This window comes from Peromyscus maniculatus, chromosome 1, assembly GCF_049852395.1.
Source record: "Peromyscus maniculatus bairdii isolate BWxNUB_F1_BW_parent chromosome 1, HU_Pman_BW_mat_3.1, whole genome shotgun sequence".
In the NCBI taxonomy this organism is placed as follows: Eukaryota; Metazoa; Chordata; class Mammalia; order Rodentia; family Cricetidae; genus Peromyscus; species Peromyscus maniculatus.
The window spans coordinates 197,334,097-197,360,520 of record NC_134852.1 but is presented as its reverse complement, the minus strand read 5'-3'; the positions used below and the strand labels follow the sequence as shown (position 1 = coordinate 197,360,520).

General features: G+C 42.9%; 1 protein-coding gene and 2 long non-coding RNA genes across 6 annotated transcripts in view; 2 read left to right on the top strand and 1 right to left on the bottom strand.

The window, feature by feature from the left end:
* Positions 1 to 26,424, bottom strand: part of Slf2 (SMC5/6 complex localization factor 2) — a 74,912-nt gene that overhangs the window by 43,970 nt on the left and 4,518 nt on the right. The window contains exons 3-8 of one of the 3 annotated variants that reach the window (XM_076563177.1): positions 21,286 to 21,473; positions 20,880 to 20,955; positions 17,883 to 18,061; positions 5,846 to 5,889; positions 4,534 to 5,267; positions 2,976 to 3,030 (exon numbers count right to left, since the gene is read on the bottom strand). In XM_076563177.1, the coding sequence (XP_076419292.1) occupies positions 2,976 to 3,030; positions 4,534 to 5,259 (781 nt within the window). In that variant the 5' untranslated portion in view covers positions 5,260 to 5,267; positions 5,846 to 5,889; positions 17,883 to 18,061; positions 20,880 to 20,955; positions 21,286 to 21,473. Of the gene's footprint in view, positions 1 to 2,975; positions 3,031 to 4,533; positions 5,268 to 5,845; positions 5,890 to 8,800; positions 9,123 to 17,882; positions 18,062 to 20,879; positions 20,956 to 21,285; positions 21,474 to 26,424 lie in introns of those variants that run through there. The other 2 variants (XM_076563176.1, XM_006988172.4) reach the window with 2 other exon arrangements.
* LOC121824063 (uncharacterized) lies at positions 9,342 to 21,434 on the top strand. Of its 2 annotated transcripts, XR_006065821.2 has the most exons (3): positions 9,457 to 9,593; positions 10,783 to 10,832; positions 21,300 to 21,434. It is a non-coding gene; the product is annotated as an uncharacterized LOC121824063 (long non-coding RNA). The 2 variants fall into 2 exon arrangements; XR_013048376.1 differs by lacking the exon at positions 21,300 to 21,434 and having other exon boundaries at positions 9,342 to 9,593; positions 10,783 to 11,416.
* LOC143271163 (uncharacterized) lies at positions 21,454 to 25,762 on the top strand. Its single transcript, XR_013048377.1, has 3 exons — positions 21,454 to 21,573; positions 25,005 to 25,067; positions 25,629 to 25,762. It is a non-coding gene; the product is annotated as an uncharacterized LOC143271163 (long non-coding RNA).

Genomic DNA, 26,424 nt, shown 5'->3' with positions numbered 1-26,424 from the left:
GTGTGTGTGTGTGTGTGTGTGTGTGTGTGTGTGTGTGTGTGTGTGTGTGTGTGTCCGTCCATGTGGAAGCAGAGGTGGACCAGTACCTACCAGTATCTACCTTGTTTCTAAGGCAGTCTTCCTGAAGCTGGAGATCATCATTTTGACTAGACTGGCTCACCAGTGGGCTCTTGGACATCTTTCTTGGTGCCCTGATCACAGGACTGTCTCATTGACCCCAGCTTTTACATGGTGCTGGAGATCCAGACTCAAGTTTCTATGTTTGCAAGACTATATAGCAGACCCAGGGAGCTGCCTTCCCCAAATCTGAAGCACTCTTTTCTAAACTTTCTAGGAAGTAGAGAAATTGAAAATTTTTCAGTTCTTTTTGTACTTCTTTTTTAAAAAACATTTTTTTTAAGGTTTATTTATTTATTTATTACGTATACAGTGTTCTGTCTGCATGTGTCCTTGCAGGCCAGAAGAGGGCACCAGATCTAATTGCAAGTGGTTGTGAGCCACCATGTGGTTGCTGGGAATTGAACTCAGGACCTCTGGAAGAGCAGTCAGTGCTCTTAACCACTGAAACATCTCTCCAGCCCCCATCTTTTTGTACTTCTTAGTCTATAGGTTGTATGTTTGTTTCACAGTACTTTGATTATTTATTAAATAAAATATTTAGATAAGAAATGGGTTGAGCTTGTAAAATGTCAAAGAAAAAAAGAAAAAGATGTCCAATGTTGATTAATTAAGGAGACTAGTCATTAAACTATAAAATGTACCAGGACTGATTAAATTTGACTACAGGATGCAGCCAAAAGGCGGCTTTTGGAAGGCCAACTCTATATGTCCACTCTACCAACATTTAAAAAATTCTTAAACTTGTAGCAACCAATAATAGTATAGTGTGTGTGTGTGTGTGTGTGTATAATTATCACACTTGAGTGTAATAGCAGACTTACCATTTGCATTGTATGTGTATATGTCTGCATATGCAAACTATGCATGCACTCAAGCACAAGTCTTTCTGTGGATGTGTATGCATGTATATGCCCAAGTATGTGGAGGCTCTCACAGGTCAACACTGGGTGTCCTCCATCAATCTTAACTTTCTTTTTTAAGACAAGGTCTGTCACTGGACCTGGAGCTCCTCAATTCAGCAGAACTAGCTGGCTGGCAAGCCCCAGGGATCCTCCTGCCTCCCAGCACTGGGATTATAGGTGAACACTGCATGTCATGCTTTTATACACAGACACTGGGGATCTGAACTGTGGTCCTTGGGCAACAAGCACTTTATCAAGTAAGCGTCTCTCTAGCCCCTTGTTTTGGTTTTCTGAGACAGGGCCTTGCTATGCAGCCTAAAACTTGAAGTAAACTGCTTCAACATTCTAGGTGCTGTGATTATAGGCATGAATTACCATGTACAGCTCCATTTTTAATATCACATACAATGACACAAGGAACACAGTAAGTTTTCAATAAATGTAAGCTATTTCTCTGTTAACTATATCTTCCTGAATGTAGGAAGAATCCATATAGTTCATTTTTCAAAGTTTGAAGTTATAGCAGAAAAAGCTGACACACTAGATGAGTAAAATTATTTCTACAGGCCTTTCATTTTCTCAGTAATAAGTTTTTGCAGTGTTAAAGTTTTTAATACTGTAATTCTGGATCCCTACTTTAAATCTTTGTATACATGGTGTCATCTCAAGTTGCTTCAAGTCTTTCTGCAGGAAGAGATTTAACACATGCATGCTCCCCAACCCCTGACCGGCACTAAGCAGGTTCTATTGGGCCCACCTTCAGTCTTTAAATTTTCATGTTCTAATTTTTCTACTGTTAAGAAGAGATACTTAAAAGAATTCCTGAGTTAGGTGGTTGTGGTGGCACACGCCTTTCATCCCAGAACTGGAGAGGCAGAGGCAGGTGCATCTCTGTGAGTCCGAGGCCAGCCTGGTCTACATAGGGTTCCAGGACAGCCAAGGTTATAGAGAGAGACCATGTCTCAAAAAAACCAAAAACTAAAACAAAACAAAAACAAATAAACAAACAAAAGAATTCCTGAGTTAACAGTAGCTATTTGTGATGTATCTTCTCAATCAACAGAAATTAAAGTATTAATTAATTAAAGTATTAATTAATATCTTGTAGATGTCCTTGAGATGTTACATTAGAAAGACATCTTTGTATTTGGAATATTTGGATCTTGTTTTAACTTCATACAAAGCATTTTTTAATAGGACACCAAGAATACAAGAGTAGGGGCTGGAGAGATGGCACTGACTGCTCTTCCAGAGGTCCTGAGTTCAATTCCCAGCAACCACATGGTGGCTCACGACCACCTGTAATGAGATCTGGTGCCCTCTTCTGGCCTGCAAGGACACATGCAGACAGAACACTATGTATAATAAATAAATAAATCTTTAAAAAGAATACAAGAGTATGCTGCTGCTCATTTGTTCTGGGATAGCATCCCACTGTAGCCCAAGCCAGTCCCAAACTTGTATCCTCTTCTCTCAGTCTGAGTGCTGGAATCACAGGTATGTACGTATCATCATGCCTAACATCAAAATGATGTTTCTTGATGTAGCCAAGGATTCAGAAGTGAAAACACTCAATACCAATATAAAGAACGCTGTTAAAACACTATTAGGAATTCCTTTGAAGAAGGCAAAGAGAAATCAAGACAACAGATTTTGCAGAATAAATTCAAGCACGTTTTTTTCGAGATCAGGTATTACTCAATATAGTTCAGGCTGACTTCAAACTCGAGATCCTCCTGTCTCAGCCTCTTGAGTACTTGGGATTAAAGACGTGTGCCACTATACCTAGCTCTAAATATTAGTCTTTAGAAATATTAATTTTATCAAACTCTTATTATCTGAGACATTTAATTCTAGGAAGGGAACTAAATATTTGAATAAATTTATTTTAAAGTGTGAAAAGAAGATGCAAACTTACTTAGAAACTATATGTTTAAGTCTCATGCTACCTACCTGAAAGTTCCCATGAGTCTGAAGATGATCTTTTTCTTGAGAGATGTCCATTTTCCTATGAGGAAGTAAAGAATATGAACTTACATTTGAATAGACTTCTAGACCAATAAAGCAAATACCTATATTCAGAGGTAGTTTTTAAACCAACAAACAAACAAACAAAAAAAAAACTTTAAATATCTTAAAATGAAGAATATGGGCTGGAGATGTAGCTCAGCGGTACAGTGCTCATCTAGACACACAAGGCCCGAATGCAATACCTAGCACTAGGGAAACACACACACAGCCATCTGTATCATAAAATATGTAAAATAAAAATAAAAATCACAAAATAAAGTCCATGTTTTATAAGCTAACAGTAATTTCATAACTCAAAAACTAATATAATAATTGAAGACTATTTTTCTATGGACCAAATATTATGTCTATTGATCATTAGCAATATTAGTAGTAAAGGCACAATCTTATTGCAAAGAGGCCTCTGAATTTACAAATATCTTCTAGGAATACACAATGCCAAGGTTTCTTTTTATTCACTCCTAGAACATTAGTTATTTTTGGTTTATCTGATTTGAATTTTTCACAGTAGCTTATCAACACTGCATTTCTTTGCAGTGTTGGGGTCTCAACCAGGGCTTCTCACACAATGGGCAGGCATTCCACCACAGAGCTACATTCCCAGTTCTACACTGTTTTTGTTTCTGAGACAGGATTAGGTTATGTAGGCCAGCATAGCTGACTTTCTAGGGAAGAGGAAAAGCTTTGATGTTAATCTGAGTCTGTATTCTCAAAAGAAAAAAGATAGGACTACGTCATCAGGTATGTTTCTAAGACCCATACCTAATCAATTATCTAAGGTTTATATATGGGCTGGAGAAACAGCTCAGCAGTTAAGAGTTCTTGTGCTCTTGGAGAACTTGAGTTCTTAGCACCAACATCAGGCAGCTCACAACCATCTGTAACTCCAACTCCAGGAGATCTGATGGCTTTTTTTGGCCTCTAAGGACACCTCTACATACAAGTTCAAATAAAATAAATAAGTCAAAGATTTATATATATCTGGAACAGTGATTCTTGAACTTTTGGAGTGCATCAGTTATCTAGAGGACTTACAACCAAAGACTGCTGGGCTCCAACTCCACTGTTTCTCACTAGGCAGGGACTGTATTTTGGACAAATTCCCAAGTGCTGCAGATGCTCCTGCTGCTCTGAGGACATTTTAAGAACCACTGCTCTAAGTTATTTCCTGTTCTTTTATATTTGCCATTCTTTAAGTACCTCTTTTTGGAAAACTTAACTTTAAAAAAATGACTCTACTTGCCTGAAAGAATGTCTATTTTCCATTAGAAAAGATCTTTGATCCTGGTCTGAAAAAATTAAGGTAAAGAAATTTACTGAATTCAATGAAGGGTAGTTGGAGGAAACCTAATGAAACCAGTGTCAGCCCAAACTGTGCACCCGTATTTCCTTAAATGTTATGGATTAATAATATCTTTAGACTTAGGATCTAACCATGGTACGGTAGTGGTAAAATTAACCCAGTAATTCTTGTACATACCAGATTTGAAAGATTACTCTTTCCAGGGATAGCATCATTCTGTTTACTGTGTTCATGCCTTGGTTTGCATTTTTTCCCTACACTAGAGGATTTTAAGGAAAGATTGCTTGTTTCTGAGAAAGAATTTTCCGAGTTGATTCTCTGCTCCATTTGTTCCTTTCTCAACTTCTTCTGTTCTCGTTCTCGGCAGTAAGAAGCTAATGACAACTTGAACCTCGCTCCCAGTGGGCTTTCTCCTGGGTGGTGCCGGGATAGGCTGCTTCTGCTACTAACACTTCGGGAGCTGTTCTTGAAGATGTCACCCCCTGTGGCTGGGGCCTGCTTTCTGGAGTCTTCACTAGTCTTGCCTCGATCTCTGTCATTCTTCTCTCTGTTACTTTCATGAATGAACAGTGACTTCCTTCTCTCTGGAGACCGGTGTTTTTTCTTCCGTGTCTTCATCTCTTTGGGCAATCGATAAGAGGAAGGATAGATACCTGATCCTTTGAGTAAATATTTGGAGCCTACTGACATACAAGGCCGCCGTGACTCATGTACACCATGATCTTTGTGGTGCTCTTTACCACCTTTCATGAAAGCTTCTAAAATAGGACTTTCTTCTGATGACATTCTTTTGGGTTTAGTTTTTTTTGGTGAAGATAATTTCCTTTCAAATTGCTCTCTCCCACTGATGGATACTCCATTTCCTCCATATTTGATGTTTGATTTTTGTGGAGAATCCAACATATGTTTGTCTAAAACAGTCACAATTAAAACACATACAAATTTTATGTTATTAAAAATAAATTAATGTTTCTATTCCTATTTAACTATCAATTTATAACTATATTGAAGCTATTAAAGAATTCAAGCCAATTAATATTTGGGTAATAAAATACATTTTGGAAGAGAGAGAAATTAAGAAATGGGTTTGTTTACCTTTTATGAAGTTTACATTCATGACTCCCTCCTACTACATCATCTAACCTCCCTGTGGCTATATTTGTGAGCTACTGTGCTAGAGAGTAAAATAAACATTCAGAGGCAGAGGCAGGCAGATTTCTGAGTTTGAGGCCAGCCAGGTCTACAGAGTGAGTTCCAGGACAGCCAGGGTTACACAGAGAAACTCTGTCTTAGAAAAAAAGAAAGAAAAAAAAAAATCAGCACTATCAACTGTATGTTATTTTAATTGTTAAGAATGTAGAACAGATGGCTTAATGTTTACACATCTTCATTCTAACTGTATAATTTTCAATTCTGAACAGTATAATCAAATTCTGGAGGCCCTCTTCACCTCTAAAACAACCGATCAAAAATATTTTAATATGCATACCTGGTTTTGAAGCTGGCTTGAAGAAATCTATGATTGACTGTTTCCTGAAAATAAAAGCACAACTAATATGACATCACAAAAGCAAGTATTAAAACCTCAATATCTTAGATTAGGTGGTGAACATTAGATTTATATAATACAGGCTGGATTCCACTATCCGATTTAACTAAGTTCTGACAATGTTAATCATGCTTTGCTAAGCCACAAGAAAGTTGAAAATATAACCAATTTTCTCTAAGTTTATAAATACAACTGAGACAATGAAATCTCGAGTACTAAATGGCAAAACTAAAGTGTGAATCTAGGGAACTGATGAGTGTTGTTTAGTTTGGGAATGCTCACATCTACATGCTAGGGTAGAAGACCTTGGGGAGAAGTCTCTGATTCTGTTTGTTGTTATCTCCAGTGACTGGCAGTGATTCAAATAGAAACCTGATGAGCAATGGTGACTGGAACCCTTAACAGACTCTTGCAACAGGAGGAGAGTGACAGATGGGAAGATGAACAATCAGGTTGATCTGGGGAGGTGGTTGAAAGGAAGGTGCATGGCAAAAGCAGAAGGGATCATTTATGAGTCTCACAGTATCTCTATGTTTCTAAGATGCTAAACTAAGTAACAGCAAAAACTAAAATGAGCCACAACTTGGGTTTCAAATGTTTTTTTTATCTAAGATTCCTTAAGATTAGCTAGGAGCAGTGGCACACATCTTTAATCCCAGCACTCAGGAGACAGAGGCAGGTGGATCTGTGTGAGTTTGAGACTGGGCTGGTCTATGTAGTGAATTCTTGGCCAGTCAGGGCTACATAGTGAGACCTTGTCTCAGGGGGGACACTACACACAAGAAAAGAAAAAGAAAACTACAAGACGAGTGGGGGGCTGAGGAGAGGCCCCGTGTTTAAGAGCACTTGCTGCTCTTGCAGTGAAGTCGACTTGGCTGTTCACAATGTCTAACTCCAGTTCCAGGAGATGTGATGCCCTCTTCTGGTCTCAGGCACCAGGCACACACATGCTGCAGACATACATGCAGCCAAAACACTCATACACATAAAATAAAAATAAAAATATTACAAAAAAAAACCTCTTAAGAAATCTTTAAAAAGCAGCAGACTACCCAAGTAAAATGAAAAAATGTTGATATAAAAGTTAAAACAAAACAAAACAAAACAAAAAAAAAAACAAATTGGTTTAATAAATTTTATGGGTTACTGTGCCCTAACACAGGCATGATTATTACCAGAACCTACACTCTGATTTGTTAATGCATGTTGAGTTGTCAGCTGTGAAAGGGGAGATGTTATATGTAGAGAAAAACTGAGTAAATAAAATAATTTACTGAAATGTATCCATTTTGCTGAAAGCGAGTAAGCAGTAAGCTACCAGTGTCTCTAAACATGTCTCTTCTGAGAATGGAGCATTCCATGAAAAGCCTAAGCAATCCAAACCCAAGGCTGATCTCCTTTTCTAGTTTGTACACTTTACTGGTCACATCAGAAGAGCAATGTACATCTTTCCTGGTTTACCTAGATTCTACAGGTATGCTGATAGAACCCTAAATGACTCCAAATGACAGCAAGTGACAGGGTAAAGGAGAATACATGCATTTCTTTACAAGAAGTAACTTACATTAGGTAAATTAACTCTACCACCAAGTAGAAAGGAAGAAATGCTAGAGTCTGCAAAGGGGAGGCAAATGATGTCCTATTATTGGTAGTTAGCAAGGTGCAAAAGAACCCAGAAGCAGCTAATTCAAATCAAGATATACTAATATCTCTTTGTTAAATACAACACCGCATCTCTTTCCTCAAGTATTAACCCTAATATTCCTCTTCAATACACCAGAAAGACAACAACAACAAAAATGGCTTTGGGTAAACCATGTAACCATAAATGAAACTTTCTAGAGGGAAAAATAATTGCTTCCTAAGTTCAAATGCACAGAAATGCCCATTACTTATCTATAACTGGTTTTTAAAAATTATGACAGCCTCACAAACCTTTATCTGCAAGTTTAGGGACTTGTGGATTTTGGGAAGGAAATAACCTGAATGTATTATGTACAGCCCCCAGCAGGGTCTGGTGTAACCTGTAAGTCAAACATACTAATATTTCTGCAGCAAAGCTTATGACACTCAGTGGAATAAAGACCATCCACAACCTCGTATTACTTCTGGCCAGCCTGGCTCAGCTGCTAAATAAGCTGTGGTAGGCAACTTAATGAAAACGTTTGCTTTTCATAGCTTTCTGAATTAAGATAAAGGACTGCGAGTCTGTGCCACAATATTAACGCATAAATCTACTTTTAAACGTGTTACCACTTTTAATAATTAAAATAAAAAAGACAGTACCAAGTTCGTAGATAATTTAAACATGTTTTATTGTTAAAGGATGTCATTTGATGAAATTCTCCATCATTACATAGCTCCCAGAAAATCTTTACAAAAAAAAAAAAAAGAAGAAGAAGAAAATAAAATGAAAAAGGAAAAGGTCTCTTGGAGAGGCAGAAAGTTACTCACAGGGAAAACAGGCGCATTCCAAAAATGGTTTTAGTATGAATGACCGTGTACACTGTACTATATAGAGTAATTAGTGGGTTTTCCTTATCACCTCTTACATAATTTCACTCACAGTGTAGAAACCACCAGCATCAGAACGATCTAAATAGATGCATCGAGGAGGGAGGGTCCCAGGTCAAGCTCTCGAAAGAATAAAAATAACCTTCTACCTAAGGCGAGCTCTCCATAGCCACTAGACCAAAAGCAACACCCCAACTACAGAAAAGGAGACTCCAACTCCCAGAAGCCCCCGCGCGGAGGCGGGGCAAGGGCTTGCAGGCCGCAGAACATCAAGGCCTGAGCTCGCTGAGGATGGCGGGAACTGAAGAGCAGCCGTCCGCAGTCCTCCCTTCTCCCCGTGCCCCCGCGACCCGGCCCCTTCTCAAGCCCTCTGCACGGTACCTGTCCCCAGGACTCTCTGTTCTTTTTCCCGCTGCAGCAGGGGCGGTACTACCGGGTCTCAGATGGCAGCGCGGGGGCGACGACCCCGGGGCTGGGGATGAGGGGAAACCTGGCCTAGCGGGCATGCAGCGCCTTGTCATGTCGGCGCCGCTGACGACGGCGGCATGAGCTGTGGCTGGAGAAGCTGGGTGCGTGGTTGCCGTCTTGCTGCTGGGACTCGGGGCGGCTGTCGGTGCAGAGGTGGGCGGCACCCCCTACTCTCTTCATGGCGGTTCTCTCTTCGGAAGTGACTCCGGTGTGAGCGGGAAGGAACCTGAGGACCACCAGGGGGCGGGCCTTGCTCGAGGTGCCGCGTCTCGATTGGCTGACCTGGGGGTCACTCTGGTGGTGGCGCAATCGAAAGCCTGGGCCTGTGGGGAGGAGGCGGGGGCTTCTGGAAGGGGGAGGGGAGAATGAAAACTGCCCGCCCCAGACCCGTCACGTGCGCCCGGGGCGCGCGCCTGCGGCGTCGGGGCCGCGGCCGCCTTGGCGGGTGCGTGGGAGTGGGAAAGCGGGGGCCGTGGCGGGTGCTGCGACAGCTGGCGACCCCCGCCCGATCGGGGGCTGGGGTGCGGGGGGGGGTTTGCAGAAGTAAACCGAGCCTGCAGCTGTCTGCAGTGAGCACGGCCAGCAGTTGTCACGGTCATGCTGCAGAAGTGCCCAGCTGCGCTAGTGTTACAGAGTCATGTTGGCGTCCTAGGCCACAGTGCCGGAATGCTTGTCACCATTTCCTCGGCAGGCTGCTCTGGCCATTGTGAGTTGACCGCTGTGTGAAGGGTCTGGTAGACAGTAATACGGTCCCCTCCCCCCCACCCCCACTCCCACCCCTCACCCCCGCCAGGGCAGGGGTAGGGAGGACACCCAGCCATTGAAGGAGACATTTTTTATTCTGTAAAAGCGTTTTGTCTGTAATGAGTTTCCCGTGAAGTCTCGCATGGAGGTTTTTGGCCGGAGCAGCCCTCATCTGCAAAGGCTGTTGGGCTGGGTTTTCTCGGCGGACTGAGAGACCGGTCAGACAGTATTTCTGAGCCTCACTGTCCCTGTATATAGGATGGGCGTATTTCTTCTGGGTAAAATCACTCTGGGTAATTTTAAGCAATAAAACCCAGCAGTGTAAACAGGTTTAGATTGTTTCACGTAATTGGTACAAACACACGATTTCCTTTCCTTTGTCCTTCAGACAGACTCCTGCAGTAACAGGCCAGTTGCTGTAGGGAAGGCCTGAATCCTAGCTCTTGGGAGACTGAAGTAGAAGGGTCAAGAGATTGAGGCCATGGCTGTGGTGATAGATAAAGGAACTTGCTTTTATGACCCAGGACCACATGGCAGAAGGAGAGGACTGATTCCCTCCAGCGAGTTAACCTGTGACTTTGGTCATACACACACGTGAAAGAAATGTAATAAAAGACACATTTTTTTTTTTTTTTAAGAGAGAGGGAAATAGCGGGGTGCTAGTGGCCCATGCCTTTAATTCCAGCACCCAGGAGACCGAGGCAGGCAGATCTCTGTGAGTTCAAGGCCAGCCTGGTCTACAGAGATAGTTCCAGGACAGCCAGGGCTACACAAAGAAGCCTTGTCTGGAAAGAAATGAGAGAGAGAGAGAGAGAGAGAGAGAGAGAGAGAGAGAGAGAGAGAGAGAGAGAGAGAGGCGCTAGTCTTAACTATGTAGCAAAATCCTGTCTCAAAAGAGCTAAATAAAATCTTCCAGAGACTGAAAAAAATTCCTATTATAATGCTTGTTAATAAACAAAATATCAATCTCAAAGATGTCCAGGGTTTAATTAAGAGGAATGTTCCCTCAGTTGGCTAGAACAAATTCCTAAATGACACACACACAAAAATTTGAGCAGGTCTTCTAAATTTATTGTACTGAGATTGAATTGCTTCTGTTTCTAAGCACACTGGACTGACCTGAAGCTCACCTCTTTTCTCTTCCCTGGTAGCCCTCAAGAGGGGGAATTAATGAGAAGACGGCGACCAGTAAGCGGGCAAGGTAGGAGGTAAAGCGTAAACCCAGGTCTTCCCAGAGCGCACAGCTATAGACTAGGTACTAAAGGTGTAAGAAAAGAAATACCAAAGTCAAGGGCATTAAATAAGACCTTTTCTGCTGCTTATGACTGAGAATTTACTGTGCTGCTTATATGTATTATTCCATACATTAAAAAAGAGCACAATAGGTGCTGAAAATAGGTTGCATAATGACATACGTTTGTTCATGCCTTTTCATGTGCATTATTTCCTGTCCCTTCCTTGATTTAGTACTTTCTGTTGGCTATTTCGACACTAGGAAGTCCCTGCTTCTAGAACAGCACATCCACTAAACTTTTAAGCCGATTTGTTTCATTGCATGCTCAATCCATAAAAAGAATAAAGCATAAAAACACATTCCGCATGATCAATTGGCCGCTTTTCTTGGATTGTAGTATTTGATTCATCCAGCCTCCAAACTATCACTTTAAAGTCTGCTCATGCTGCCAAACAATAGTTTTCACATTTTCTTAATCTGATCAGCAGATTATGAAGTTAAGTGAGGCAAGAAATCCCTTGATCAATAAATGGAGATGGAGTCATAATGAAAGCACAATTTAAAAAAAATCTCTCCTTAACTGGGTAGTAGTTACCTAAACCCTCAATAAACATCAGGGCTTTTCTTTGTTTAAGCTGCACAGGAAAAAGATACAGATTTCGTTTGCAGAGTGAGATGCATTCAACATACTAACAACTGTCTAGAGCCTGAGATGCTCCTCTCCTCCAAAGAGAACCGAGCCTCTGTCTTGTGTGGATTCTCATTTTTTGCTTTAAATGTGTGCACATACACTATGCACAAACATATATATTCCAACCTAAGGACTTCCCCACCTCTTTAAGGTACTGAGGATGGAATTCAGGGTCTCATGCGTATGAGGCAAGCACACTGCCACTAAGCTATTCCCAGTTTTGTGAGAGCTTTTTGATTTTTTTTCCTCTTTTACTTTCTAGTGGACTGAAAATAGATGGCCAGGGAACTACAGACTGTAAAAGCTGTCAAAAAAGCTCTCATGTGTGTGCTCTCATGGGGTGACAAGACAGGAGAGAAAAACTGAGGTGTGGATGAGGGAAATGATGATGAACAGTGTCAGCGAGACTAGGTGAGAGAGTCAAAACAAATCTCCAGGCAGTGCTGAAAAAAGATTTGGAAGAAGGAAGGCTGGACTGTAAATGGCTAGTTTGGTAAGATTTCTGAGCATGGGGATAAGGAAGCAAGGGCCAGGACCTGGAGTGGCTTTTTAAAAATGATTTGTTTGTTTGTTTACTTATTTATTTATTAGTTTGATTTACCAGGCGGGGTTTCTTTGTGTACACAGCTGTCCTCAAACTTGATCTGTAGACCAGGCTGGTCTTGGACTCACATATTCACCTGCCTCTGCCTCCTGACTGCTGGGATTAAAGGCTAAATTATTTATTTTTAATGTGTGTAGTATTCTGTCTACATGCATGTCTGTGCACCATTTGCATGCCTGCTGCTCACAGAGGTCAGAGGCAGCACTGAATAACCCCAGAACTGGAGTTAGACAGTGTTAGCCACTGTGTGGGTGCTGGGAACTGAACTCTGGGTCCTCTGGAAGACTAGCCAGTGCTCTGAACCACTGAGCCCTGTCTCTAGCCCAGCCCACCCATGGCTTCTGTATATAACATATTATATATAAAACTCGCCGGGCAGTGGTGGCGCACGCCTTTAATCCCAGCACTCAGGAGGCAGAGCCAGGCGGATCTCTGTGAGTTCGAGGCCAGTCTGGGCTACCAAGTGAGTTCCAGGAAAGGCGCAAAGCTACACAGAGAAACCCTGTCTCGAAAAACCAAAAAAAAAAAAAAACTCAGTCCACTCTAGCAGCAACTCAGGAAGTCCGCAGGCTCTGATACTGATGAGAAGGGATGGGAGAGATAGCTTGGGGAAAACCATGACGTGAACAATGGAGCAAGCTTGCTAGGAAAGGCAAGCTCTGGGTGGGCGTCCTGGGAGGAGTGACTGTCTAAGGGTGCCAGAGATCCCAAGCAGTCACAAAGACTTGCTAAACATTGTGGGCAAATGATCACACAGAGAGCCTCAGCGCTCTGGGATTAAGAGAATCAAAAGACTATCTGTACATAACAGAGACTCACTAAAAAGCTGGAAACATGGAAAGCAACTTCTGGCTTTACAAGAATGGCATGTTTTGGGCTTGAGATTGCTCTGCTTGGAAATTAACTCCAAGCCTCCCAGAAGTTGTCCGAGGGCTAGGGAGAGAGTGGGGGTAGGAATGTGTAGAGGGTGGTCTGAGAGGTGGGATAAGGAACAGATTCAGAGAAACAGGAAACAATTAACTTGAAAGCCTGACAGAAAGACCGCATGAGGGTCTCAAGAAAGGAAGGTGAACTTGTACACGTGCATGCACGTGTACACACACACACACACACACACACACACACACACACACAGAGGCTAGAAGAGGGTGCCAGATCCTCTGGAATTGGAATTACAGGTAGTTGTGAGCCACCATGTGCGTGTGTGGGTGTTAGCAATTGAGCCCAGGGTTTTGGAAGAGCAGTCAGTGCTTTTTAACCACTGAACTATCCAGCCCCAACCATGATACATTTTATGGTGTTTTTTTTTTTGTGGTGCTAGGGATGGAACTCAGGGACATATGCACACACACACACACACACACACACACACACACACACATATACACACACACACATTCATGCTATCACTGAGTTATACACACACACACACACACACACACACACACACACACACACACACACCGCCTCCCAGATCTTTCTTTAGTGAATCCCTTTATCTTCCAGCACACCATGACGCTGAGTCTGTGTCAGTCATCAGATGGCCTCCTGGGAGGGTGCGTATTTTAGCCCCAACGAGGCTTTTTGTTTGTTTTATTCTTTTGTTTGGATTTTGTGAGATACTGTCTTGCTTATGTAGCCTGGCTAACCTGGAACATAATTATGTAGACCAGACTGGCCTGAAACTCATGATCACAGAGGGTTGGGATTATAGGCCTGTATTTCCATATTAAGCCCCAAATAATTTTTTAAAGACACAGAACAATATTTAAAATTTAAGAGTTTCTATACAAACTTCTAGATTTTTTTTGTTTTGTTTTGAGTAGCACAGTCAAAATTCTCACACTTAACCCTACAGGGACTAGGTAGGTAATAAAGAAATATTTAGTAGCCAGAAAGCTACCTTTAGTCTCAGTATTGGGGAGGCAGAGGCTGGCAGTGCTTTGTGAGTTTGAGGCCAGCCTGGTCTACATAGAGAGTTCTAGGACAGACAGAGCTATACAGAATTATACCCTGTCTCAATAAATAAATAAATAAATCAAATTAAAATAAAATCAGCTCCATTTTCCTACTCTTATAGAGACATGAAGTCACAGAATACTTCTTAACACTAATGATGTCCACAACAAGCACTCCTTGGACATGTTGTGGGTCAGATCCTGTTCTAAGCAGTTTCTGGATTCTGATCCATTTAATCACCGCATTCCTCCAAATTAGAAAAGGTGGCCTGGTCCAGTGTCCATATCAGCGTGATGATAAATGGTACCTGGTACTCAGCCTCAGTGTGGAAGGAGGTAGGACTGGGAACATGGGAGGGCACATTCCTGACTAAATGGGGGCAGTGTCTTGAGACCAGAATTCCCACATGGGAATGTGGGTCTGTTGCCTCTGCCCTCAGCACCAAACCCCCGGGAACTGTGAGTGAGACATGACAGGCCTGCTGTCAGAGCAGACAGTTAGCAGTGGTTTCCCATACCCCCCAACGCTTGTTTATTTCTATAGCACTATGAGATCATATCCTCCCTGCCCCCAACATATACACCACTGTTTAGCCCAGTCCAACCAAATGTCTCCTGGAGCCACAAGAAGTAATGAGTGCACCGGTGCCTAGAGGAATACTCCAGAGAGTGGGCAAGATTCTTACTGAATAATTTCTCTTTAAGACAAGCTCTGGCATATCCCAGGCTGGCCTTGAACTCTGTATGTAGCCAAAGGTGACCTTCAACTTTGGATTCTCCTGCCTCCACTTAGGGAGTGCCAAGGTTATAAGGGTGTATCGCCACACCAGGTTTGTACTCAGGATCAAATCCAGGGTTTCCTCTGTGCTAGGCAAGCGCTCTACCGACTGACTACATCCTCATTCTTTAGTTCTTAAAGAAAGTACCACAAGTACCAACACCTATGGTCATCTACAAGGACCAATGGCCAATATCTAAGAAAAATGTAAAACGTACATGTCCTTACACATCTTACAGACAGATTGGACATTCATAAAGGTGGATGTATGAAGGCCTTTCTTGCCATAATATCAGTGGCAAAACATTGAAAGGAAACTGACTGGGTAAACAAATGGTGATAGAACCACACAGTTCACACCAGGCAGTGGGTGATACAGGCGGGGGTGCTGTGGTTAACATCCACCCGACTGCCTGGCCTGCCTTGCTCACCCTCAGCCTTATTGTGTTTCCAGTTGCAGATCTTACTGGTTTTGCACCTCAAGTACCTTTGTAAACCCCTCTCATTTTTTACAAATGTAAAATATAGCGATGCATACAAAGAATAATATAAGCACACATCCACTAGTTTGCATTCCCAACTCTTAATCTCTTATCTAGTTACTTCTTTTCTGGTCTTTTTGTTTGTTTTTTAAACTACCACCTCCTAATTCCCATTATTGTGGTTTTGAAGTCAAATGAAAGGGTCTCTCGTGCATCTTTAGTCAATATATATTCTATATATTGTAGCAGGAATCTTAAAAGTTCTTATTAATAAAATCAAACTTGAAGCCAGGTTTTGGGGTGAATGCTGGAAGATCAGAGAAGCAGAACAAGCTACAGCCACCTCACCTCACCAGTTCCTCAGCTGATCCTGTTTCCTCAGACTGGAAGCCTCTGAGTCCTCCTCCGAATGGATCTCAGCTGAACTGCTGCTAAAAGCCTAAAAGCTTAACCAGGCTCTAGTTCCTGGTTCTCACACCTTATATACCTTTCTGCTTTCTGCCATCACTTCCCAGGATTAAAGGCGTGAGTCACCATGCCTGGCTGTTTCTGCTGTGGCTTTAAACTCATAGAGATCCAAATGGATTTCTGTCTCCCAAGTGAGAGGATTAAAGGCATGTGTGCCACCATTTTCTGGCCTCTATATGTAGTAGCTGTTCTGTTCTCTGACCTCAGATAAGTTTATTAAGGTGCACAATATTTTGGGGAAACACAATATATTCTAAAAGTATGCATATGTATATTTTATTTATGTGTTAATAGTCTGCATTCTTATTTGCCCATGACAGACCATGCTGCCATGGACATCTCTGTCCACACGTCTTTGTGTCTGTGTGCAAGAGCCTCTATGGGTTGTATAATCAGAAGAGAAATTACTGGGCTATGAGATAGTTTCATTATCAAGTTTACTGTATGCTTCCAAATTGCCTTCCATAAATGGCTGAATTAATTTACTTTCCTCCATCAGCATATGAGAATATCACTTTTCCTAGTGTGGCCTCCAATATTTCATTGTTTTATTTTACATTAACCCTAATTATGTGGTTTAATATATATTTCTATATTTAAGGGGCAACTTGAATATCTTTTGTTAATTGCATATTTCTATATTTTACTCATATTCCTTTTTTTGTGAGGGGGTTTAACATGGGGTTTCTCTGTGTAGTCTTGGCTGCCCTGGAGCTTGCTCTGTAGACCAGGCTGGTCCCAAATGCATAAAGATTTGCCTGCCTCTGCCTCCCAAGTGCTGGAATTAAAGGCCTATACTATCACTGCCAGGCTAGAAGAATCCAAATTTGAATACCCCAAAATCCTTTCTGTCTCTCAGCTGCACCCTGACAGAGGCCAGCAGTCCTCAGAGTTTCCTGCTTTCATGGTGGCCTCCTTGTCTTCCACTTTGCTTTGCTTTAATCCATTTTCCACATTGAAGCCCCCCACTATCTCTAATAAGCCACTCTGACCATACCATTCCTAAATTCATCACATACAAGAAAACTAAATGAAGTATCACATAAGACATGACCACCCCCACCCCTTCACCCTCCACCAACTTTTAAGATTTGCCGTGCCAGATGTGACACCTCTGATCCCTCGCTATTTTCTCTGAAGACCATCATCCTTCCTGGTGCTCCCTAGACTGAGCCAGTCATAGGAATGGCCATTGAACATCTTTGAGCATGTCAGCCTCACTCCTGCTTCTGGGCTCTTGTACAAGCATTTGTGGAGCAACTTGTCCTTGTAAACGTTTCCCCGATATCCCTAAAGAGACCTGCTTGCTCCTTGCTCAAGCCTCACAAGCACTGGGTTCACTGTGATGTGTGGCCTTACACTGAAATAACTTACTTTGTCTTTATCTCTTCTCTAGATTAAAAGCTTCAGGTGGACAGAGCTCTGACTGCTGTCTCAAGAGGCAGAACGGCAGGCAGGTTATCTAGGAGTGTAGGTTCTGAAGCCAGCCTACCTGGCTTGAATTGCCTTTTTCACTCTTAGGGAAGTTACTTAACCCCTCCATGCTCCAGAGTTCTCATTTGGGAAACGGACAGAGCAGTAGTGTTGGTCTCATTGGTTTGTATTAATTGAGTTAATACATATAAAGAGCTCGTAATAGTGTCTGGCAGCATCTAGTAAGTGCTCAATAAATCTTCATTCTGATGATCACTGTTATTAACCAGTTACTAATAGCTATCATTTATTTATATCATTATGGATGACACTTGGCAGGAAGATGTACCCAAGGCAGAAGCAGTGCTAGCCTAGGTAACACCTGGACATCCCCAGCTGAAGGTCTAGGAGTCACCCAGCAGTCTCTTACTCCTGGCTGGGGTCCCTGACAGGGATGTTTTTGTTCTTGCCTGCGTCCCTTGACCCTCCATCCCAGGCACTCAGCTTCTAACCAGAAACAGCTAGAGGTAGAAAAAAGCACATTGTATCAAAGGAGCCTGGGAACATTGTTTGCATTTGTAAAACCCTGGGCTGCCACCACCCGTCTTCTCTGTCCCACTCACCAAGTCTGCCTTCACTCTTGAAGTAGGCTTCAAGTCTGAGCTCTCAGTAAGTGGCAAGCTCCCAGCCTCTGGGCCAGAATTCCTCCAGAATCCAGTTTCCCGTGTCCGGGGCTCACAGGTCCCTCACCATAATGTTCTCTTCCAAGCACAAAATTTTTACTTTGTGTTCTTCTTAGGACCTAGGCAGAGAGCAGCCCTTCTGAGCAGAAAAACTAGCTCGGTTTTTGTGTGATAGAGCAGAGCCAGGAAGTGCTCCGCCTGATTTTCTGGAGGCCCCAGCTGCTGGCTTCCATCATAGTGAAGCGCTTAGATGCGGACAGGTGTGAAAGTGAAGGGATCAGCCTGGGGAATTCGGATGGCTCTGGTTCAGCAGAGCAAATGGGGAAACAACAGGTGTCTGCAGATGCTCTGACCCAGGAAGACACTGCACCACAGCTCACTTCAAGATTGAATTCTCATGAAATCGGTCCCTTTGTGACACCCTCCCCCAACACACACTGGTTCTCCCTGGGGCTCTAGAAATTCTGCATCCTGAGGACTTCTGCCAGCCTTGGTTACAGGTACTTTGAGGTTAGGTGTGACTCCCTCAGGATTACTGCTGGACATTCTGAGATGTTTAGGCTGTTGGTTGGTCATAGAACACAGTAGTGGTCTACTTGCATAGTAATTAAGAGGGACTTGTTGGTTTGAGCACATGGTTAGGACCAACAGAAATGACAGAACATAGGCCCATTGAATAGAGATCCCAAACCTAGGGGCTCAGAGTCGCTAAGATTTCTCTGAAAATATAGCACTCTCAAGTTTGACAAGCAGGCATTCTATGGAAGGAAGGGTTAATCTGACCTCCCAGTACTGGAGTTAGAATTGGGTTGGAGAACTCTGTCAAATGGGCATTTCCCTTCCTCTTGCCTAAGGTGGACAGGAGTGAGAGCCAGTAAATCACACTTGATGCGTTTTTGCTATCCCCTCTTACATTGTGGAGTGATGGCAAAACCCACGTGAAACTGAAATGTTCCTGTGTCGATCACCAGGCGGGAGAGCTTAGGGACAGAAGGTTGCTCCTTAGTGAGGCTTAGAGGCAGACAAACTCAGAGGACAAATGGCAGCCACCAAAGGAAGGAAGCAGGTAGAATACCTGGGTCTGCCGCAGAGGGAAAGAAGAAAGTCTGGATGAGCGTCACTGTAGAAGACAGCTGAAAGGACTAGTGAGCAGCCGCCAAGTTCATTGGAAGAAAACTGCCTGTAGCATTATCGTTCTTTTCTCTTCTTGTTCTTTTCTGGCTTTTCCAGACAGGGTTTCTCTGTGTAGCTTTGGAGCCTGTCCTGGAACTCACTCTGTAGACCAGGCTGGCCTCGAACTCACAGAGATACACCTGCCTCTGCCTTCCTAGTGTTGAGATAAAAGGCATGCGCCACCACCTCCCGGCACATTATTATTCTTAACTGCAAAACTGGAAATAATTCAAGTATCCATCAAATGACAATTAAGTACCCCACAGAACAACTTTTTCCTGGAATACTATACAATCATTAAACACTGGAGAAGATACAAGTGTGCTGTTATAAAAAAGATACCTTGAGATAAAGGGGGGAAAAAGCACGGTGTGCCAAAGTATGCGTATAGTGAATTCCTTTCTGTGTTGTGTGTTTTCTTTTTAAGATCAGGCATGTAGTGTGTACTAACATACTCTTGGATTACATAGACAATGTCTACAAGGAAGTACAGTTGCTCTTTGACTGAGAGTGGTGTTACAGCCTTTTCAACTCATGGTAAATTGAAAACTCGGAGAGTGGAAAATGCGTTTCATACATCAATCAAGGCACACAGTTTACTGTAGAGCACTGCTTCTATCTCCTGGCTGACGAGGAGCCAGCTCACAGCCCCTGCCCAGCACCCACCAGAGAGTATAATGTAACATATCACTGGCCGGGAAAAGACCAAAGTCCCAATGCACACTGAATGTATGTTGCTGTGATACTGTCATAAAGTCTAAAGTCATTAAGTTGAACCATCATAAGTCAGGGCTGTGTGCACACAACATGGTTGGCAGCACCTGCACCCTCCCTCCAGGGTTGGATTATAAGGGAGAACTCAGGGAATTGTTACTTTCAACTTTGGAGTTTTTTATATGACTTCAACTTTTTATGTGTATGGGTATTATGCCTGCATGTATGTCTGTGTAGTATGTGGTGCCTAGTACCCAAGGAGGCCAGAAGAGGATGTTAGAGCCTCTGGAACTGGCTGCAAGCCAACCATGTGAGTGCAGGGAATCGAATGTGGGTTGGCTAGAAGGGCAGCAAATGCTCTCAGCCAGCTCTCTAGCCCCTTGGGTTGACAATTTAAGCAACATTTTTAAAAAAAATTCTGCTTTAGACCGGGTAGAGGTGGTGCATGCCTTTAATCCCAGCACTTGGGAGACAGAGCCAGGTGGATCTCTGAGAGTTCAAGGCCAATGTAGGCTACAGAGTGAATTCCAGAAAAGGTGCAAAGCTACACAGAGAAACTGTCTCAAAAAAAATAAATAAATAAAATAAAATAAAATAAAATAATTAAATGTGTGTGTGTATATATATATTATATTATATATATATATATATACACACACACACACATATGAGGAAAAAGAACCTTTATTCTGAATGTATACAGACTTTTTTGTTATCTTCTGAACTATATTACAGCTAATTATATAGCATTTACATTGTGTTAGGTATTATAAATAATCTAGAAGTAGCCTAAACTGTTATGTGTAAATAATACAAGGGACTTAAACAACTTTGGATTTGGGTTTCTCAGGGGAAACCACTCAACTTGAAAGGTTTCTTCTTCCTTTTCTTCCTTCTCTTCTTTCTCCATCCCTCTCTCCCTCTCCCTCTCCCCTTGTTCTATCTGCCTATCTCCCCTCTCTCGGCCATGATGAGAATGGAACCCAGGGCCCACACGTGCTAGGTGTTCTGCCCCGGAGCTACCTCCCCAGCTGGAGATGGTAATCGTACCAGGAGTGTGGACTTCAGGCTTCTGGTTCTTCCTTCATTGAGGATGGTAGACAGCACTACGTCCTTAATGTACATTCTTTTCAAGCACGTGTAGAATATTTGCAAAAAAAAAAAAAAGCATAGCAAGATTCAGGGAGATCCCAACAGGATGATGATAACATGCAAAGAGCGCTCTATTCTCTAGTGTAATGGATTAGTAATAAGCAAAAGTATCATAGTAGGTAACAGTTAAATAACGAGTGTATAAATACCTTTTTAACAGAGGTAACAAAGGAAAAACTTGTGCGGGTGAATTTTCTCTGTTCTTGATTTTTTTTCAACCTTCACTTCTAATTATGATGACAGAACTCATTGCTCCTGTGTTGAAATACCTCTGAATAAATGATCGAGTTAATTTAGATCTCACCTTTTTCCTTGAAGGATTGAAGGCAGGTCCGTTGCTCAAAAATGCGATTCAAAATCTGAAGAAACCCTACTCGCCGGTGGTTGGACTGCTCATTTGCTAAAGCATGAAAATTCCCCCGGGATCCTAATGCGTGGCTCCAGGCTCCAACATCTGAAGAATCCTGGTTTTCTCCGGAGAGGAGTCCACACCTGCCAGTTACAATAATATGCTTAGATACTGACAGGGACAGATGTCCAACACATCTTATGTGGGGAAAGCCAGACCCCACAAAGCACAGCCAACTGCAGGGTAATGTATCTTGAACGCATTGGTAGATTATCTACCATGCATATGTTTAGGCACCAGGAAAGGAAGGAGGGGCCACAGCATTTGCTGTTCTTTCTTTGTGACGCTGGCGAAAAACCCAAGCCTTGCACTAGACAGGCAGGTGCTTACCGTTTGGAAGGAGAACAATAACCCAACCCCCTTTTTTTTTATTTTTTTAATTTTTGAGACAGGGTTTGTCTGTGTACCTGGTTGTCCTGGAACTCACTCTGTAGACCAGGCTGGCCTGGAAGAATAACAATCTTTTTGAGAGAATACATTTTCTAAGAGAGCACTGAGATCAGGACGAGGGGAAAAGTGAAATCTTGGGCCCTTTGCTTGTTTGTTGTTTAGCATTTGTAAAAAGATTATTTCTTTTTATTTTGTGTATATGGATGTTTTCCTGCACGTATGTCTGTGCACCACGTATGTGCAGTGTCAGTGGAGGTCAGAAGGGGATGTCATATTCTACTGAACTGGAGTTGCAGATGGTTGTGAGCGTCCATGTGGGAGCTGGGAACTAAACCAGGTCCTCTGGAGAGCAGTCAGTGCTCTTGACCTCAGAGCCGTGTCTGCAACCCTCTTGAGCATTTTTAATGTATACATAGTGAGATGAGGTAACTGCAGGCTTAAGACTGTTTAAGCTCTAGAAAATGGTCATGGTTCTCTGATGGGAATTTTGTTACAGTTTACAAATATGTGCATATAAAACGTGTCCATTTCTACAGAAAAACAATCTGGATGCATGCACTCAAATGTCACTGTGGTTCTGTCCCTGAGGGCTGGGAGTTCCACTTTCACTTTGCTTATTCCTCTCACTTTTGATATGTTTACAGTGAGTATTTGTAGCCAGGGAAACTGAAGATTACCCCAGAACGAAGTGCTGCCCATGGTAGGTAGGCCTTGTCCAGGAACAGCTGCCTCAGTTCTTCAGGCCTCAAGTCCAGGACTGCCATCTCTCCCTCAGGCCCTCTCCCCAGGCTCAGCATTACTCACAGCATTGGTCTCCATTTCCTAGGTGCTCGTCCTTTGCTGCCTCTGACTTCCAGCCTCACTGCCCACCTCCTGAACCTGTCTGGGCTCAGCTTACATTCTGATTATTAAGACCCCAAACTCTTGAGTTGGGAAAATTTGTCCATAGTCCCAGCTCCTCAGGAAGCTGAGGCAGGAGGATTATTTGACCTGCCTGAGCAACATAGGAACCCCATCTCAGAAGAGAAAGGAAGGAAAATGGAAAGGAAAAAAAGAGTACATTTTCCATTCCCTCCCCCCCCCCCCTCCTCCGGCTTACTGATCCCATAGAATTGACATCACCTTGGACCTTCTAATGAAACTGTGTCTTTTCCTCCTGAATGTTTTCTTGTGCATTTCAGTACTTTATATAAATCCCTTCAAAGGCTAGATAAGTGTAAAATTTGGATGTAATCAATTAATTTTTTTTTTTTTTTTTGAGATAGGATTTCTCTGTGTAGTTTTGGTACCTGTCCTGGATCTCACTCTGTAGACCAGGCTGGCCTCGAACTCACAGAGATCCACCTGGCTCTATCTCCCGAGTGCTGAGATTAAAGGAGTGCGCCACCACCACCCGGTGTAATGAATGAAATATTTAACAGCGAGTTTTCAAAAGGCTATGTCTAGGAGAGATGGCTCAGCAGGTAAAAGTGTTTGCCTCCAAAACCCGGTAACCCGAGTTCAGTCCCTACAACCCACGTACAATGCTGAGGCGTGGTAAGCCTCTGTAATCGTAGCTCTCCTAGAGTCAGACAGGGGGTCGGACAGGAAAACTGGCTTAGAGTATGCTGTGCAGCAGCAGAAATGGGAGGCCCTGCCTCCACAAGGTGGGAGGCAAGAACCCACCCGGGAAGGCTGTCCTCTGCGTTCTGTGAACACTCCATGGAATATGGATGCTCCAACCCCAAACACACAGAGTGCCATGATTAAATTTGAAGCAACAGCTGGGCAGAGTAGTACTTATTTGTATTCCCAGCACTCTTGAAGTGGAGGTTAAGAGAATCAGGAGTTCAAGGTCAGCCTTGACTATGTCTCAAGTGTAAGATTAGCCTGAGCTATATGAGACCCTATCTCATAAACAAAAAAGGGACTGGAGATATGTGAGAACACTGGCTGCTCTTGCAGAGGACCCTGATTCGGTTCCCAGCACCCTCACGGTAACTCACAACCATCTGTAACTACAATTTCTGCTGACCCAATACCCCTTTTGCCTCCGTGGGCACTGCATGCATGTGGTGTGCAGACATACATGCAGGAAAACCACTCATACATAAAAGAAAAATAAGTCCTAAAACAAGACAGTCCAGCAGAGTGGTGCATGCTTTAATCCCCTCACTCAAGAGGCAGAGGCAGGTGGATTTCTGCCAGCTTGAGGCCATTCTGGTCTATATAGCAAGTTCCAGGCCAGCTAGAGCTACATAATGAAACCCTATCTCAAAACAGAAAACAGGCAAAACAAAAGCAATAATAATAATAAGCAAAATCTTGGGAGGTAAGCTAGCCTTTTTATGGCCAAGGATGCTCACCGGTTTTGTGACTGGAGACAGCGCCTGGAGTGAGTGGTCCCCTCGAAGTGAGAAGACTGCAGTTTCGGAGTGGAGGCCTCTCCAGTGGCACGAGGGGCTTTAGCCAGCTGAGAGGCTGTCTGGATGGAGCATTCGTCAGGGCTTGGAACTTCCCGGAGAAAGGCTGTTGGGGCCAGCTGGGATTTACTTGGGCTTATCTAGTAATCCTTGGTCTGGAGACACAGATTGCTGTCTGCCTTTTTTTTTTTTTTTTTTTTTTTTTTCATTTGCTATACCAAGATAAAACTCCAGTAAATGAGATGCCTAGAAGAACTGAAACCCCCAGAAGTAATGGATCTTCCCCCAAGGCCACCCAAGCAGAGAGAAAATGGGGAGGAACATGGGGTTCCGGGACACAAGAGAGGGGTGGTATCTGTGGAGACCTTCCAGAAGTCATGTTGGAAAGGAGCACGAGCCAGACCTCAGGACCAAACTTTGTATCACCTGGAAAATTCTTTACTCTCTGTGCCTTCCTGGGTTGTGTTCTTCACATTTTCTACCCCTGTTTCCATGGTGATTAGTAGTAAATCAGTTACTGGTAAAACAGTAAAAGCTGAAAGATAAAATGTATCTTTAGGGGCAGGCAAAGTACAGGAGCTAAAGAGGCCTGCAAAGCCATTCCATCAGGAGAAGAAAGCAGGCTGGCCCCAGAGCGGCTTTCCGGAAGTGGAGGCATCTGTCCTGGAAATGAGCTTGGGGCAGAGAAGGTGGGGGCTTGGGGGAGTAGCAGGCTTAGTTTTTGTAAAATGCCCACCATTATTTTATTTGTCCCTGTATTGTATTTAATTCACACCAAATTGCAGATAATAAATTTCCCTGTGTTTGTTTTTATATTTCTAGCTGAACCAAAGAATCATGACTTACATGATCCTCTATTCTGGAGTGCCTGCTATACACAGCCTGGTAAGGAGCTGGACAGATGGCAGAGGCTCAGTATAGTTTATTTCCTTCTTTTTCAGTTGAAAGTATTTCTATGTAAGACAGGCATGGAGGTGCACACCTCTAATCCCAGCACTCCAGAAGCAGAGGCAGGAGGATCTCTGTGAGTTAGAGGGTAGCCTGGTCTATATAGCCAGTTCCAGGCTGTCGAAGGCTGTATAGCGAGACCTTGTCTAAAATTTTTTTTAATGCACAAACGTGTGATACATCACTACGCCCTTCTTGTTTAACTTTTCTCTTAGCTCCTCCTCAGATTCATATGATTATGTGGAAATAGCATGCACACACAAATACAAGTTTTATCAGTATGTTTTAAAAAAATGAGATTCCATATTTCTTGCTTTTCACTCAACATCACCCTTTGGAAATTTACCAAGAAGACTTCTGAATGACTATCCCATTCTTCCCAATGCCTGGCCAATAGATATGTAGCTGGGATATAATTTATCCGAAGGATGGGTATCTTAATCCTGGTACTATACAGCTGACTGGACATATCTATTCACATCTATGTTTTTTCCCCAGTGACATCAACTGCTGACTTGAAATTGGACATGGTGGGAGGATTTACACCATAGAAATCTCCAGACATTAAAAATGGTGCTTTGGTGGAGGGGCTGGAGAGATGGCTCAGAGGTTAAAAGCACTGGCTGTTCTTCTAGAGGACCTGGGTTCAATTCCCAGCACTCACATGGCAGCTCACAACTGTCTGTAACTACAGTTCCTGACACCCTTACACACATAGGCAAAACACCAATATACATAAATTAAATGAATAAATATTTTTTAAAATGGTGTACTGGTCCTGCATAATGGGCGTTAACAGCTTAGATGCAAGATTATAAAACATCGGTAGCGAACTTATGCCCTCCAGGATTCTCCCATTGTGCTGTAAGCCTGTATTTAAGACCTCCTCCCTCCTTCAATAAACAGCATTCGGCATTAAAAAAAAAGGCCTGGAGAGATGGCTCAGAAGTTATGAGCACAGACTCCTCTTCCAGATGTCCTGAGTTCAATTCCCAGCAACCACATGGTGGCTCACAACCATCTGTAATGAGATCTGGTGCCCTCTTCTGACCTGTTGTCATACATGCTGTATACAAAATATACAAATGAATCTTAAAAAATAAAAAATAAATGGTGTACTGGGAGGCAGAGTCAGGTGATTTCTATGTGATCAAGGCTAACCTGGTCTGCAGAGAGTTCCAGGATAGCCAGGGCCACAAAGAGAAGCCCTGTATTGAAACCCCCCAGCCCCAAATGGTGCTTTGGGGGCTGGAGAGATGGATCAGCAGTTAAGACCTCATATTTCCTTCCCAGA